Here is a 16,300-nt window from a genome sequence, read left to right as displayed (position 1 = left end):
AGGTAAGTAAGTTTGTTGACCTACGCTTGAGAGCAGAACACAATCTTCTTCTGTACACGGCAATATTTGAAGCGGAGCGGAATCGGCTGATTGGAGACCAAGTGCTGGAGACTGGATTAATCCATAGGTCATGGAAGCTTGATATGAAAGTCCATCTTGTGTCGAAACCGAAACTTTCACATCAGCTGGGGGACAAGTGATGTTCTTTGTAGAAGTTTGTGGGTTATAGATGTCAAATCCGAAGTACTGGGCTGAGTCTTTTTGCCAAACGAAATTAGACTGCATTGTGAGTCGAAGGTAACCTTGACTGGAAATCATCTGCCAGTTCCCCGAGTTTCCAAATATTTTCTGAACACTGGCATCATATATCAAATTGAGGTTCCTGTTGGATCTGCAATAAGACTCGCAAATTTCTCCGCAAGGAGAGTTTGATTTGATACCTGAGATGGTGATGACGGTGTTCGAATTTCCATACAGGTTGACATTTGGAACAAGCGTTATTGACAAATGATTTCTGTCTAATATTGCAGAGGACCGAAAGGGATTGTTTTGACCTATGTCTCGAATGACAAATCCCGGAGGGTTGACTTTCAGGGGCTTTGAGTCACCATATTTAAACCCAGAAGCCACAAGGAATACAGGTGAACCCAACGCATGAGGCGCAACACTTGTGTTCAATGACGCTCTTGTTACCGTCAGGCGATTTGAAGCTTTGCTTTGAATCTGGAAAACTTCCTCATCAACTTGCACGAATTTGCCTGGAGTGAAAAAGGGCAAATAACTGGATGAGCCCACAACGATATCGACAAGACAGAGCGATACAGCGCTCTGAGAGGGATGATCACTTATTTCACTTGATCGGAATCCTCGTCTAACCAAAACAACCTCACCAGTTCTTGCAAAAGGTAGCATACGTTCTTTCTCAACAGTAATGCACTCCTGCATGTAGTTATCAAAGAAATCAAATTCGAGCAAATTCATTTGACAAGTGTGAAATTGGGAAAAGGATGCGTGTCCTGTGATGGAGGATCCGAAACTTCCTCGTTGCAAAGTGACATTGAATTGGATTTCGGTCAAAATCTCCACTTTTTCTATTTTCACAATTTCTTGATCGATTTGAAAGTATTCTCCAATTTGAGCAGAATGTGACTTTGAATCCATTGCAACGATTGCAAATGTAGAGTTCAGTCCTAAATCTTCTGCAAGTATAAAACTTAGCATAGGCAAGGATAATTGCGTTTCAGATGGTTGGTCAATCAAGCTGATGTTGCAAGGAATCCAATCCATCGAACAGGAGTAGCTATACAAGATACTATTGGTATCTGACGACATGTTATTTGTCCACTGCCATGTACCTTGAGCATTAAGAGATATTGTGGAAATATCGTTGAAAACATTTGGATTTTGAAGAGGAAATGAAAAGACGTATTCTTGACCGACTACCATTGCCTTGTACACCACACTTGAATACATATGAGCATTCACAGTTGTGTTTGCAAATCCTCTCCTCACAATAGCAGTGGTGTCGTCCAAAATACTTTCAACAAAAACAACTTCTTCATTTATTTGAACGGCCATACCTTCAAAAATTGTTGCTTCCTTAAAAGACCAGACTTTGAGAACATCAGAGCTATCACTGAGATAGTAATTGCTACGCACGTGAGAAGTCGTTATGACGAGCAACATGCTGCCAATGGAGAAATTCTTCCTCTGTTCTCTTAAAATCAACAAATAGTCCGCACCGACCTCCTCCACTCGAACCACTTCTTCCCCTACCTGCAGATATGCTCCCTGCTCCAGATTTGGAATGTCAAAGCTGGATGAGATCGCAAATCGATCGTCCGTCGCAGTCACATCTGCCGTCAATCGAGCGCCTGTCGTCGGCTTGACGATCGAGCCACCTGCATGCTCTCTGGGGTATGTTCCGGCTAAGCCTCTCACTACCTGTAGCTCCAAGACCGCGTCGGATACTGCTCTGACATCACTGACGAGGATGATTTCGTCCTCGAGCTCCAAGAACAGACCAGAAGATATCTCGAACACACTTGTGTTGAAAACACGTATAGCCGTATCGTTGTGCCATATCCGGCTCTCTCTGATGACTGTGGTCATGAGCACCACAGTCACGGTGGTTCCCCCGGCGTGTGCCACGACTTCAGTCTGCCCTACTCCTCTCTCGGTCTCTACTCCGTCGGTCGAGACGTTGGTCACCAGGACGATCTCGTCCTCGATCTGAAGGAAGCGACCGACCTGTATAGAGGGCATGTCGTACGATTGTAGCAGAAGCTTCGTGGCGGTTTCCAGGAAATTCCATCCCTGCACGATCGCGGTGCTGCGGATAGCAATGACGGCAGCTCCTGCTGTGTGTGACGTAGCTGCGCTCGAGCTTGCACCCCTGGAGACCGACAGATTGTTTTGGCTGATGGCAAGAATGAGCAAGACTTCGTCATCAATCTGGATATAGTCCCCAACGAACACACCGCAAGATGAGACGGACTGTAGGAATATTGTGTCTGCTGACGCATCGGTGATGTCAGAGGATAGAATAGATTGTTTCGCTATGTATATTGCCGCGTATTGGCGTATTGGTTTGGGATTGCTTTGTGCCGCACCTCGTCTTACTTCCACTGAAATATTGTTTAAAAGTTTTGTGACCTGCATGATCTCCCCGTCAATTGTTAGATAGGTTTCTAATTTATTGAGGAATATCGCAGGGGGGTCAAAGCTGAGTATTGTTTCACTCTCATTCATGGACTTCAAAACCAAAGATAAGTCTTGCCTTTGTACTGTTGAGAATTCTGTGTGCGGAGTAGAAGACGTCAGGGCCTGACGGCGGTTTACAAACAAAGTTTCCCCAGAAATGTTGATAATTTGGAGAATTTCTCGATCTATTTTGATATAATTTCCACCTTGCAGGAAGGCCAGTGAGTAATTTTCAACCCTGAGGAATTGTTCTTGCAGTCCAAATCCATTCAATGTTGTATTTCCAAGAAAGTTTATTGTTGCTGATCCCTCTGTTTGATTCCATGTTGAAATGCCATAATTGAAAAATGCAGACTGCTGTCCCACTTTGCCTAAAAATGGTATTATGCTTGTAACCAGTGTCCCCCTCGTATGTCGACTTGGTGTGGTTGAAAAGCTGTTACGTTCCACTCGCAATATATTCGACATGGAGAGAATCGGATTCCATAAGAATATTGAACTTGCAAACTCATGATAGGCAGGTGCTGTACCAAAATATCCCCTCTTCACTTTCACGGTTGTTTCTGTGATTTCAGTTACTTGCATAAGTTCATTCTCTATTTGGACGATACTGCCAACAATGGCACCATACAAAAGTTCGAAGGAGCCAGATGTAAAGTTTGTGGAACTCGAATCCAGCACTTGATCTAATGATGCATAATTTTCTATTTCTAAAATGGTACCGTTTGCATGATAGGCAGCTTTTGTTCCAAGCTGCCCTCTGGCAACTCTAATGAATCCACTATCTATGCTCTCTATGCGAAAAATCTCATTGTCAATTCTAAACATATTTCCTGTCTTGAATCCATATTGGCTCAATTTTGGCTGTTTCGAATATATGCGGGTTTGTATCTGCAAATCAGTCTCTCCAACATTTGCATTCAGCACATCAATATCGAGCCGGAGTACAGTAGAGTTGACTTCGTGATCCTGTGCCACTGTACCAATTTGTCCTCGTGAAATCTGTAAGATGCTTTGATCATCGAAACCAATTGATGCAATGTAGATTATCTCACTGCCTATCTTAACGTACATATTGCTTGATACTCCAGCAACTTCCATGCTTGTAAGGTTCATGTATGTTAGAGTAGACCAAAGCTTAGAGGATAAAGATGTACTACGAATAGCCGTCACAACATCATTCTTCCTGTGAATTGGAACACCTTCTGCACATGTACCAAGCATGCACCTTCGGACTGTCACATTATTTGAATCGACCGAAATTACTTTCATGATTTCAGCATTCACTTGCAAATAGCACCCTGAAGTTATTCTTCCTATGAAAGAAGATCTAACTCCAAATGAGAACGATGTATTTGGAATGATAATATTTACTCCCGGTGTGTACTGTGCTAGAGACTCGCTTACGTTTACAGTGAAATTGAGACTTGTATTCAACGTAGAGTTGATTGATGTAACGTTAGCCAACGAAGAATTTTCATAATATGACTGCATGTCAGCTTCTAATAGGATGTCATCTTCAAGAATCGTAGATGGCTCTAAATAAATGATGCTTTCGTTGTCATGATGTTGTCGGTTTGAGATTGCATATCCTCTTTGTACAAGTACATGCTCTGAGTCAATGAATTTTATAACCTTGAGGAATTCATTGTCTATTTGTAAGCAGCGCTGATTTATACTCAGGCTTCCAAGCAAACCTCCAGCATATATATTGATGACATCTGTGGTTGAATTCAACTCGGATTTAAGAGTTCCGAACCGAAGCAGCAATATGGTACTCTTTGGTTGGTGCAAAGCCCTGTTTGAGCCAAGTTGTCCTCTATCTACGTAAATTGAAGCATTATTATGAATATCAATCTGATTTATCCGCATAGTTTCATTCTCAACCTGGACATATTGTCCAACGTCAAATCCAAATGAATAAGTACTTTCTACTGTGATATATCCTTGTTTCTGCGTTGTATTTGCAAATTCTTGTATCCTGACGATCTCCTCATTCATTAGAAGATAACAGTCGACATAAAAACCAGCGTTATTGATTGAAGTGACAGCTATTTCTGTCTGGACAAAATCAAGCGCTGTTAGGAGTACGACGCTCGTTCCTGTTGATTCGGTTAGAGTGCCTCGAAGTCCTGAAATCTGGAAATAGCTCAAGTCTTTTCCCAAAAAGTTTGAGTTGAGTACCAATGTGCTTGTAATATAATTTGTAACTCCTGGATCTGCAGTACTTTGTCCAATATTGGAAATTATAAATCCAAGAGCAGACTCAGAATCTTGTCCTACACTCAATCTTTGATCATTGGAAAGAATCGTGCTCGATGATGTCACAAAGGGAATCATCAGCGTGTCTTCTGGATGAAAGACTCTTTTTGATCCTTGCAATCCGCGATTCACGGTCATGTACCCACCGGAGACGGATTGCACCGACATCAATTCTTCATTTGCCTTAAATAGGAAATCTTTAGGGTAGCTCAGCGCGAAATCAAAATAGGGCCAGAATAGAATTGTAGTATCATTCACATTCAATCCTCCGAAATTCTTAATCATCAGCATCAAATATACTCTCGAGCCAGCTACATGATTTCCTGCCTTTGTATCCAATTCTGCCCTAGATAACTTGAGAATACCATCTGGCATAGCATCGATCACTTTTAAAACCTCGCTATTGATCAAGAAGAATGCTCCTTTGTAAGTTTTGGGGAGGGAAATGTTAGCCAGTGTCACTTCGCTTTCATTTGCGCTAATCCCCTCAGTCAATTCAAAGATCTGCCCTATCCTTGGAAAAATTGAGTATGAAAGACGCAAGTCAGGATTGCGTTGTCCTGCATTTTGATTAATGACATCAAAAGATATTCTGTATAGTCGTCCAGCTTCAAGGATCTTGTACCCGTCAAACGTAATTATTGCCTGAAGTTCATCTGGCATATGGATTGTTTGAACAATGTCTAATGTACTCACAACACTACGAGGATCTGACTGTTTGATTCCTTTGATTCCACTTATTGTAATCGTGTTGCTGATTGAAGTGGATGACATTTGCATTCCACCAAAGTTGACTGTACTGACTAACAAGATTGTAATTTGATTTGTTGCACCAGGGAATGGATTTGCATGTTCGATTTTGAAAATCGACAGGCCAAGAGATTCAATTTTCATAGGTGATGGGTCATCGGTGTGGGAATCAAACTTGAGGATATTCACCACCGAAAGATTTGCGTGAAATTGTGGAGCACTGTTTAGACCTCTTTCAACACAAAGATATGAATTGTTCTGTATTTCTATGACTTTCATGTATTCTTCTTCGATTCTTATGGTAGAACCAACAATTGCCGACAAAACGCTGGATGAAGTCAAAACACAGATGTCATTTTCATTCATTGAGCTGGCCAATTTTGATGTTTCTAAGATCGAGTCCTGATCAAGTGTCATCAATGATGTTCGTTTGACAAACCAGCTCCTGATTTTTGATCCCTGTGCATGCGCCGACGGAAAGGTTTGACCAAACCCTCTGCAAAGTTGATATTCTCCACTGATCGGAGAAAAATGTAGTATGGCAATATCTTCGCAATCAATTGTAAGAAAAGAGCCCACAGGCTTGGAAATGCTCATAGCAGTTGTAGAAAGACTGAGCTGATAAATCTGAGTCGAAGAATTCCGACTATAATGAATCGATGAGGAAAGCGAATTCGCGATTCCTCTTTTCACCAATATTTTACCAATATAGCAAGTACTCATAGATACATGTGGAGCTGCAATGCTTCCATATTCTCCTCTTGAAACAATTACCAGACTGCCTTCGATTGACTGCACTCTCATGAGCTCTTGATCTACTTTGAGCAGAACACCTGGTGAAACTTCGCTAACTGATATCAGGTACATCACGTTTGACAGAGCATCGACATAATCTCGAGAAATAGTGGAGTATAGTTCTTGAATCTGCATAATTTCAAACCCTATTTTGATGTAGGTTCCTTTTGCAAGTCCATCGTTAGGATTGCTGACAAAGACTGTGGCATCGTTTGGGTTCAAATCGCTGACAAGAAACACCGTTTTAGGCGGTGGAAGATCATTTAGCAAGACGGCATCACCGCCCAATAAAGCTATTTGAGCATTACAAGAAGGTCTTTCGCGAATAGAATTGAGAACTGTAAAATTAAAAATGATATCTTCAAACTCTGTAATATTTCTTAATGAATAAAAAGACATGATTCTGTCACTTTGGTTCCAGTAGAACGTTCCATTGGGACCAGAATCAAAAGCTGAAAATGATTCAGAATATGAAAAGAAGTTGATACCATGTCTGATAATCGCTCCATCAATCCCGCTTATTTCAATGCGGGATCCTGATTGGATGACACAGGATGATTGTAGTCTGATTTCAATCGTGTTTGAAGACCCAGGATATTTCGAACTCTGTTTGATATTGTACAAGACAAAACGGCATGCCTCTACCTTCAACACGGACTTGTCCTGAAGTTTGGTGCCATGTTCCAGCACATACACTTTGGTGAATGTCTGAAAAAAATCAGATCCACTTGAGCCATCAACTTTTCTTCTGACAGAAGTTTGAAATTCAAAATGCTTTTGTATTTGAGATCCCATTTGTCCTCTGCTCACATACACCTTATCACCAGATGTACCAGTCACGTACATGATTTCTTGATCAACTAAAATATAAACTCCTTCTACAAGACCTGATTCTGTCGATTCACTTACAATCAAGCTACCGAAATAAGTACTTGGTTCACTGGATATGTTTGAGCGTAAAATTGTATAATTCTTGTAGAAAGGAAGTTGACTGCTTTTTGCAGCCGTCTTTGGAAGGATGGGATTTCCGTTGGCAGAGAGGTTGTAGCATGCCATATACATGGTGGGAGAGTCTTGACTCAAGGGTGGGTTATATACCTTGATGACCACTTCAATCAGTTTGTTGGATTGAATTGAAGCTGTAGGGTTCAGGTACACAATATTGCTTGAAATGTTGTAATTGGCAATCGCAGATTGATTTGACGTGATGTCTTCAAACATATGCGCATACGTACCAGAAAGTTCCAGGGGACACAACAAACTGTTCGGATCGCACAAATTCTTTAGATGGAATAGATTCATCCCTGTGATTTCGAAACGAATCGCACTGTTTTCATGAACAGCTATATCTATGTTGGAGGCAAAACCGATTGTCAAGTAATTGATCTTGTCTGGCATTTTTTGACTCTGGCTGATTTCCAAAGCAATGAATCCTTGATCTTGAATGTAAAGAGGAGCTGCATTTCCAATCGTGGATCCGAGGAATCCCAACACGCTCTCAACATCGGAATCCATCGTAGTCCTTGCAATAGAATTCTCGCCGTCTGCAGCAATTCGTACAGTGGGAGAATCTTGGGCTTGTGGCCCATTCAGCACAGCCATCGTAAATTTATATGCATGATACGGTTCAAAGTTTTGTCCCTCTGCTATGGAAAACGATAGGAAACCTGACTGCATTGACCATATGGCATTACCGAAGTCAAAGAGACGGGAAGGGCACTGCATGATAGCTTGATTGCATTCATAATCCTTGAAATTTGCAAGATTCAAAGTTTCTGACGCTGTTCCAGTCAATCCAAAAATAGATATCGTAGTACCTGATGTCAATCTCGTATTGGTAACAAGTGTCAATGAGATGTAATTTCTTGCGTTGGGAAAATCGCAAGTTTGTCCAATGCTTTTCACAATGAAAGAATATGGCTCAAGAAGAAATGCCTTCGACGTAACGTGCTGGGCAACAGCCCTCAGACCATTCCCGGTTGAATCTTCGGCATGAATCACATCAGCGATCACCCTACAGCCTTCCAAATTTACATCAGCAAAAGAATATTGCAAAACCTCAGTCAATGACTGCGTCATGAGTACAGATGAACCAGGATAGAGAATCTGAAGGTTCGCATTACGCGTGTAATTGGTCCCATGTTGCAGAATCCCTACATTGACGATTTGTCCTCTATCTCTTGCAAATACTATTGAAGAATTTTGTGCATCGAAAATCCCGGAGCTTACTTCAAAAGAGGCTGAGAAGTTTGACCCATTTATATCCGTCGCTCCGATCACTCCGACAGTATATCCTCTCCCAGGTTGTAATATATCAATCGAAACAATAGAATCAGTCATCTTTTCAGCCGTGTCAACATAGTAAGGTTCAGCAAAAGGGTCAACAAGGAAGCCACTTCCATGGCGCGACAATGTTATAAGATCCTGCTTTATTTTGCCATCAGAGACATTGAACCTTGCTCTGAAACCAAATCCATGCACTGCATTTTCAAGTACGATGATCCCAGGTATGTAATTGATTCCTTCATCAAGCACGACCAGGGATGTTATACTGTTCTCCATCTCCGGTGGGTATGGGTAAACTCTGGTTCCTTCGGGGTGAGAATCTGCAATCGTGCCCTCCTGTGCTCTAGATATGGTCAAATTATTTCCATCAACATATTGAACCAGAACTATTTCGTTTTCAAGCAATAGCTGACAATCTGGAACAATGCCAAGTTTGGCAACATCTTCAGAATTCAGCTTTAGACTTGTGCTTGTAGCCTGAAGCGACATGTTGAGAAATCCGCCTAAATAGTAAGGGATTATGGATGGTAACGAATTGAATGCATATCCATGATTTGTCAATTCAACAGAACTTATTCCAAAAATCTCTCTTGGTTGATTTTGCGTATCAACATATTCTTTTACCTTTTCGACAGTAAACGTTCCTTCAAATCCTGAGCCTCCACAAGCTGGGTTACACCAAGAAGCCCAATCGTATGCTCCTCCACCTACCGCGAAAATTTCGCCTGCGATGTATCCAATACCAGTATTTTGGACCTCAACGAAATCGATTCCAACTCTAGTTTCTACAACTATTGACGGTGAAAGTTGAGAATCTATTGGATTATAGATATTGAAGCTAAATCGGTAGATTTTGCCGGCTGGTAAAGGTTGAATCAAAAACAAAGTTAAATTTTTTGTTCGATCATTCCAATTTCCGTAACCTACATTGGACCTGTTCATAAACGAACTGAAGTAATTGTCCTGATCAAGACTTGGAAAATCGAAAATTTGCAGAGAATCTTGAATATCAAATGCTCCAAGAAATCCACTCAAAGATATTGAAGCAGATTTTGAAAGCTCAACATTTGCACTTAGAGTGATGATAATAGTATTTCGTGCAGCTGGGTATGGATTTGTTTGAGACGCAATCTTGTAATTAAATTGAGATCCATAAATCTTCAGGACAGTTCTGTCTCCAGGAGATCCTCCTGTCTGTATCAACCAAACGGGTGACTTATCCGGGTGAAGTTGAGGTGTCCATTTAGAATTTGTGACGATTTCAAATTTGCTTCGTAGTGCTATCGGTTTCAAATCTAGCGGATCAGAGATCTCCACAAATCTTTGAGCGCTGTAACCTGTTATTATTCGAGTTTCTTCTGATCCAAAAATTGTCGTAACAATGATCTCAAAACCAATATATGCTCCTTGTATGGTTGACGCATTGCTAGACAACTGAAAATTCAACTCTGGAACAGAAGGGTCTACTTGTTCGATGTAGCCTTGAACAAGAGAGAAGTTGATTCCTCGCTCAACTTGTAGCATGCTTCCATTCGCTCCCACAATTCTCATGATTTCCTCTCCGACAAAGATCAACCCACCAACAGACAGTCCAGGATCACTGCCATTCTGAACGTAAATCTCGTGGTCTGATTTCCCCACTGGGTATTGAAGCGTTGTGACCTCCCTTGAAGGGAATTGAGATTGTACTTGACAACAAATTGGCTGCAGCTCAGCTTCATAAACACTCATCGATGTTAGGATAGAAATGTTTGTCTTCGTAGATTGAAAAGAATTGGTGTTCTTCACGATGATTGCAAATGAATACGTAATGTTCGTTACTATTGGCAGTTCAAATTGAAGTTGCAAAATCCCTGAGGCACGATTCCAAAGTTTTGTTGACGAATAATCAAGGCTAACCAGGCTATACAATTTAAATTCAGTTCCAACTTCGAACGAAAATGAAAATTCATGGGACACAACAACGATACCATTATGATACGAAATAACATTCCTACTTTCAGCAAGTGGTCCGACGACAAGACTTATCTGAAGTGACATGGTGATTTCATTCTGCATGTAACACCCTGCAACACGGAAAGTTGTATTTGATACTGTTGTGTCTAACCATGCTATCGTCCCTTCACAGAGAAATTCTCGAACTGGATTAATTGGCAAAACAAAAGTGATATTCGTCTGATTGGAATGTTCACTTGCAACAGAATTTCCTATCGCTCTAATAACTTGTAACATGTTTTCTTTGATATTCACAATCATCATTATTTCTTGGTCCACACGGATATATCCATGGGAAGTTTGAGGTAACTCTGATGATATTCTCGTGTTCAAGTATAGACTTTGGTCATAGGATGATATATCCTGTATGAGATACGCAGAAGGTGCCCCGATGGTTGAAGCAGTTTCAGTGCCAATCAGTCCACTTACCTGAAGGATAAATGGCCACTTGGGTTGAAAGTTGATGGCAAATGAAAATTGTAATGTATTGTAAGCTTCTGGATATGCCGTTGACTGGCTTCCAAGTGCAAGGATCAATCCTTTTTTCAGAATCCGAAGGGGGGCTGCATCTCCCTTAACTGATGAGATCCATGATAGGATACTGCTTCGGTCAGCCTGCAACTCTTGTGGCTGTATATCTGCAGGTGACACGATAATAAGAGCTTGGCTGCCTCCTGCAACGTGAAGTTTGAATGAAGCTCCATGCGCTCGAATAGCTTGGAGAATTCCTCCATCTGCTCGCTTTGGTATCACCGATGCTCCACAAGGTACAACAGCTTCAAACACTTGATCATAGCCATCGCAAAAAACTTTGGGAGGATCCAAACATGAATAACCAACTCCATGATCTGATACTGATACTTCAATGATCAAATCTTCACCCGACCCTTGATATCCTTTCACGATTTTACAAAGGCCCTGAAACCCTTGACCAGTACAATTTGGATCAAGGGAGCAATTCTTTGAGGACGTGCAATTGGACGTATTCGAACAATCTGTATATGCTTGCACGTACTCAACTGGATAGAGTGGAAGGTCGGGAAGTTGAAATTGCGTATATCTTACAGAAGCTATGCTTCCTTCTTGAGTGCAGATGGAATTATTGAGAGCCAAAGAGTAATTGCATAAGGAAGTATCCAAATACAATATCACAAAATATTCTGGATCTTCAACATAATTTGATCCATGGCTTGAAGCTTGTTGAAAGTAGATGGCTGAGATACCACCCTGTGCATCGACATCAAAGTTTGCCTCAAATCCTGTGCCTCCTCCGCCGATAGCAATAATCCTTCCAGGAAGGTATCCAGATCCTTTTGTCCTGATGACCATTCCAGTGATAGTCTTGTCTTGAACAGTGCTAGTACAAGCAGAGTTGTCAATTGCGCAAGCTGAACTGAAAGGGTATGTCATGAGAATTGATGGGTCAGAGCTGCGATATATACCCCGAGATTTAATAGTGGTGCCTGCAATACTGCCGTTGCCATTGACCGTATATGTTCCTTGAAACGGAGTTGTAGTAGACTCACCAACAGCCAAAAGGTTTCCATCAATATAATTACTTCCTGATGCTATGATGACAATCGATGTGATTGTATTTTCCATCTGATCTTGTGTTCCAGGATAGAACAAAATACCGGTTGCTCCAACACTGTATCCCGATCCATGATTCTCAATCACCAAAGTCTCAGGCTGCAATGATCCATTCAAGTTGACCCCGATAGTAGCGAGAAAGCCCAATTCAGGTCCTCCAGTTCTAATCTCAGCCGACGTGTATCCTGTCCCATAATTTTGAAAGGAGACAGATGTTATCGTGCTTTCCTGTAAGCAATCACTTTTAAGGACGTCGTCCATCCCACATCGACGAAAACCTTCATACAAAAATTTGGCATTGAGTGAACCTCCATATGAACTTTGCGTTTCATTCCTTTTGAAATATTGAAGAGTACCCGATTTTATTGGCAATGTGCCAGAGAGACTCAATTCAATTTGATAGTCCCTACAAGATGTATACTGATCTGTGATTCTTGCAGACGGCAATCTGCAAATACAACTGTTGTTGGTGTCAAGGGCATCGTCACAGATTGCCTGATTCTGAACGCAAATGCAGTTTCCACTGCAGTTTCCAGATGGAACGTACAAGTAATTGTTCCCTTGATTGAATATTTCCACCGAATATATCGCTCCAGCAGTTGCCAAAACGCGACCTGAAAATCCCTGTCCATCGCCATCTACAGCAGTGATATTGGATGGAGTACAATTGACTCCGGAAGAAATGACCTTTGCAGTCGCAATGGAGTACGCCACATAAAAGGAAAACGAGGCGACTGTCTCCTCAATGCCTCTTCTTCCAATGCTTGTTATTTGAATGATGCCAGGAATGAAGTTTGAACCAGACTGCAAAAATGTAAAACCGTAGATTCTTGGAATAGCCCTGATGTAAATGTTTGGCGACTCTTGAGGGTATTCAAAATTTTGTAGATCAAAGGAAAATAAAATTTTCATAGTGGCGGGTAGGATAGGATAGGATTTTGTTTCCTTCGAATGTATCGTAGCTACACTATTGTATAATCCACGCAGAACATAAACAGATTGGTTGATCAAATCTGTGATTTGCATGATTTCGCTGTCTATTCGAAGAAACATGCCCTTTTCAATCAAATCCACCGAGTCCAGTTCAAACGTATTCGAACTTTCGCTAATATCTTCCTTCATCTGAACATCCTCTACGAAGGTGAATGTTGCAGTAGTATCGTTCAAGTCCCAAAAACCATGATATCCAAAAATCTTTGCTGATGCCCCATAAATCGCATATGTAGAGTTTGAATTGGCCTGCACTGGAAGATCCTTTGTGAGCAATACGACAGATCCATCCATGCAATTCTGAATGATATCTGAGTACCGATCGCTTTGAGTGGAGTCAATGCCGTCAATGTCGAAGAAAATTCTGTAATATTGATACGAATCACATCGGTTGTCTATTTGGATTGCAGACTGGTTGTAAACGCTGATCACCACTCCGGTATATAACGCTCGGTCTGTTAATGCAAAATGCTGTGAGTTGATGACAGCACCAGTCAGGTTTGAAATTTTGATAGAAATGACTTCGTCATAACTCAAAAGGACGTTTGAAGCCAAAGTGAGTGACAAGGTATTGTTAGCCCCGGGCCATGGCGAGGATTGACCAATTGATTTTGTAGTGAATTGAGCGAACGAAATGGGCAATGCAGTGCTGGAGTTCAAAACTTGAGGAGGAACCGACTCATTTCCTTGGCTTTGTATTTGGATTAGGCTTGATGTAAGCTGGTTTCTGTTCATGACTTGAAACGAGATTGTGATGTTTTCGAAAGCTGGTATCCATGCAACTGCCATCAATTTTAAAGATTTGGCCGATTCATCCCAGTTACCCATACCTGTTTGATCATTCGATATGGGAGAAAACGATCTACACAGACTGGAAGTCGATTCAGATACGCAAGTGTTGATCGATGCGTTGTTGCCCGCAAGCCATATCATGAACTTTGTGCCCTCCAATGGAGAGTTGGAGAAGGAGGGATATACTGTAACGCTCCTTGCCTGCGTGTACTTGACAATCTCGCGTATTTCTCCGTTAATTTCCATCAAGTATCCAAGATACGCATCGTCTTCTTGGAGTGATGAATCGTCAATAAAAAATGAGGATCTACTTCTTATCGAATTGAGTTTAATTTTTGCCGACAGAACAAAAATGTTTCTTTGCTCAAAACCTGAAAATTCTATTATAGTTCCAGCAGAGATAGCAAAATTGGCAGAGAATGTAATTGAAATCACATTCAAAGAATTTGGAGCATCTGTTTGTTGTGAAATTGTTCCTTCAAAGTGAGGATTTTGAACAAGAATCGACGACGAGAAGCCTGTCTTTGGAATTGTTCCATAATCCACCAAAGCGTGAACCAAAGCACCAGAAGCCCTAACAGCTTCAAGCGATAAGCCAGATGCGCGTCTTACCTTCAAACATTCATTTAAGACACCAGTGATGCTAGAATCTCTTCCATTGCACTTGCATGCAGAGTCATCGGATACCAAATCAGGATCCTGTTGGTAACCCACACCATGATCTAAAACAGTGATAGCTGTTATTGCACCATCTTGAGCTGCACTGACAACAGCATCAAATCTGTAGCCACCTCCAGAAAGAGCATAAATGTGAATCCCTGCACTGCATCCTGTCATGTTGGAGCCAAGTATTTGTAAGTCGGATATCGAATTCATTTGAATGCTCCCAGAGTCTGCATACAACACCTCGATTACATATGGCTTATACGTGGGATCATAATCATCTGCAGGATCTCGGAGATATCCGGCTCCATGGTCGTATATCTCAATGTTTGTTACGGATCCATTCGTGTCCACTTCAAATATTGCGTACGCTTGACTACATACTGCAGGATCGCAACCTCCAAGGACACGAATACTACCGGACACAAAGTTCAATCCTGTTGAAATAATTTTGATGTGGGTTATTGAGTTTGTCATAAGATTTCTCAACCATCGTACTTCAACATTTTGAGGATGAAACATAGCCAATGTACCTTGTATTCCTCTGTCAACCCTGAGACTGCTACCTGCGATGTCGATTTCAGCAACTTGGACAATTTCACCTTCAATCACCAGAAGTGCCCCGACAACAAAGTTACATTGTAGTAAATTCGAAACATTTAGAATCTGGTCATACGAAGTTGCACTGGACGTAAGGCTGCCTTTGAAATATTCTAATGTTGCATTGGGTGCCAAGGTAAATCCATGTCCAACGTTGGTAATTTCAGTGGCTCCAATGGATCCATTGGGAAATACAGAAAAGACTGCAGAAGCTCCATATCCATCGCCTCCGTACAAAAGTACTGATCCATCAATGTAACCACGGCCAAAGCTATCTACTTCGATGCTGCGCAGGGGTGCTGTCGCCTTGATCGTGATCTGGCTTTGATTGGTGACCACTTGAGAAGGGTTAAAGAGGTTGAAGGCAATTATGATCCCCAGATCAGGTGGCAGGATCTTAGAAACTACGTCACCAATCTGGTGGGATGACAATAAGCTAGAGCCTAACCCCCGATGAACAATCAATGCGTGACCTGAAATCGTCAAAACCTGGACTATCTCCTGATTTATTTGCAAGAACGATCCGACACCTACTTCAAACGTTGATACATTCTCGATCAGGATGATTGAACTGGAAAGATTCACACTTTCTGCCAGATATGAAATATCTTGGAACGAAATTTCCACAGTGCCAAGGTGCTCATCGCATCGCGCATGGTGGGCTATTGTGTTTTCAACATTCAACGAGATTTCGTAGTGATCACGTTCAGTGACATTGTTGGAAAAACTGTAGAAAACCTTTACTCTGCTTCCATCCATGGCTAATTGGATGACTCTACTCTCGTTTTGAATCGAAATGACATAAGATTGCGAAATGTTCTGCAAATATGATGAAAACGGAAGCAATTCAAATTCACTTTGGCTGAAAACTTTG

At 41.5% G+C, this 16,300-nt stretch overlaps 3 protein-coding genes across 3 annotated transcripts; all 3 read right to left on the bottom strand.

Annotated features, from left to right (window-relative positions):
* Positions 1 to 1,862: 1,862 nt before the first annotated feature.
* Positions 1,863 to 2,661, bottom strand: GUITHDRAFT_102311 (hypothetical protein; the record flags this gene model as incomplete). The annotated part of the gene is made up of 2 exons (XM_005838630.1): positions 1,863 to 1,901; positions 1,945 to 2,661. 2 exons carry the CDS (start codon positions 2,659 to 2,661, stop codon positions 1,863 to 1,865), a joined length of 756 nt encoding a protein of 251 aa, XP_005838687.1.
* Positions 2,662 to 6,271: 3,610 nt separating this feature from the next.
* On the bottom strand, positions 6,272 to 8,112 carry GUITHDRAFT_134076 (hypothetical protein; the record flags this gene model as incomplete). The annotated part of the gene is made up of 4 exons (XM_005838629.1): positions 6,272 to 6,361; positions 6,490 to 7,116; positions 7,156 to 7,218; positions 7,420 to 8,112. The coding sequence occupies 4 exons, from the start codon at positions 8,110 to 8,112 to the stop codon at positions 6,272 to 6,274; spliced, it is 1,473 nt and encodes a 490-aa protein (XP_005838686.1).
* Positions 8,113 to 14,165: 6,053 nt separating this feature from the next.
* On the bottom strand, positions 14,166 to 16,185 carry GUITHDRAFT_134075 (hypothetical protein; the record flags this gene model as incomplete). The annotated part of the gene is made up of 5 exons (XM_005838628.1): positions 14,166 to 14,201; positions 14,776 to 15,241; positions 15,325 to 15,392; positions 15,439 to 15,843; positions 15,916 to 16,185. 5 exons carry the CDS (start codon positions 16,183 to 16,185, stop codon positions 14,166 to 14,168), a joined length of 1,245 nt encoding a protein of 414 aa, XP_005838685.1.
* Between the last annotated feature and the right edge of the window lie 115 nt (positions 16,186 to 16,300).

Source organism: Guillardia theta (genome assembly GCF_000315625.1).
Source record: "Guillardia theta CCMP2712 unplaced genomic scaffold GUITHscaffold_10, whole genome shotgun sequence".
In the NCBI taxonomy this organism is placed as follows: domain Eukaryota; class Cryptophyceae; order Pyrenomonadales; family Geminigeraceae; genus Guillardia; species Guillardia theta.
The sequence above is the reverse complement of the archived record's forward strand: the minus strand, read 5'-3'. Positions and strand labels throughout refer to the sequence as shown.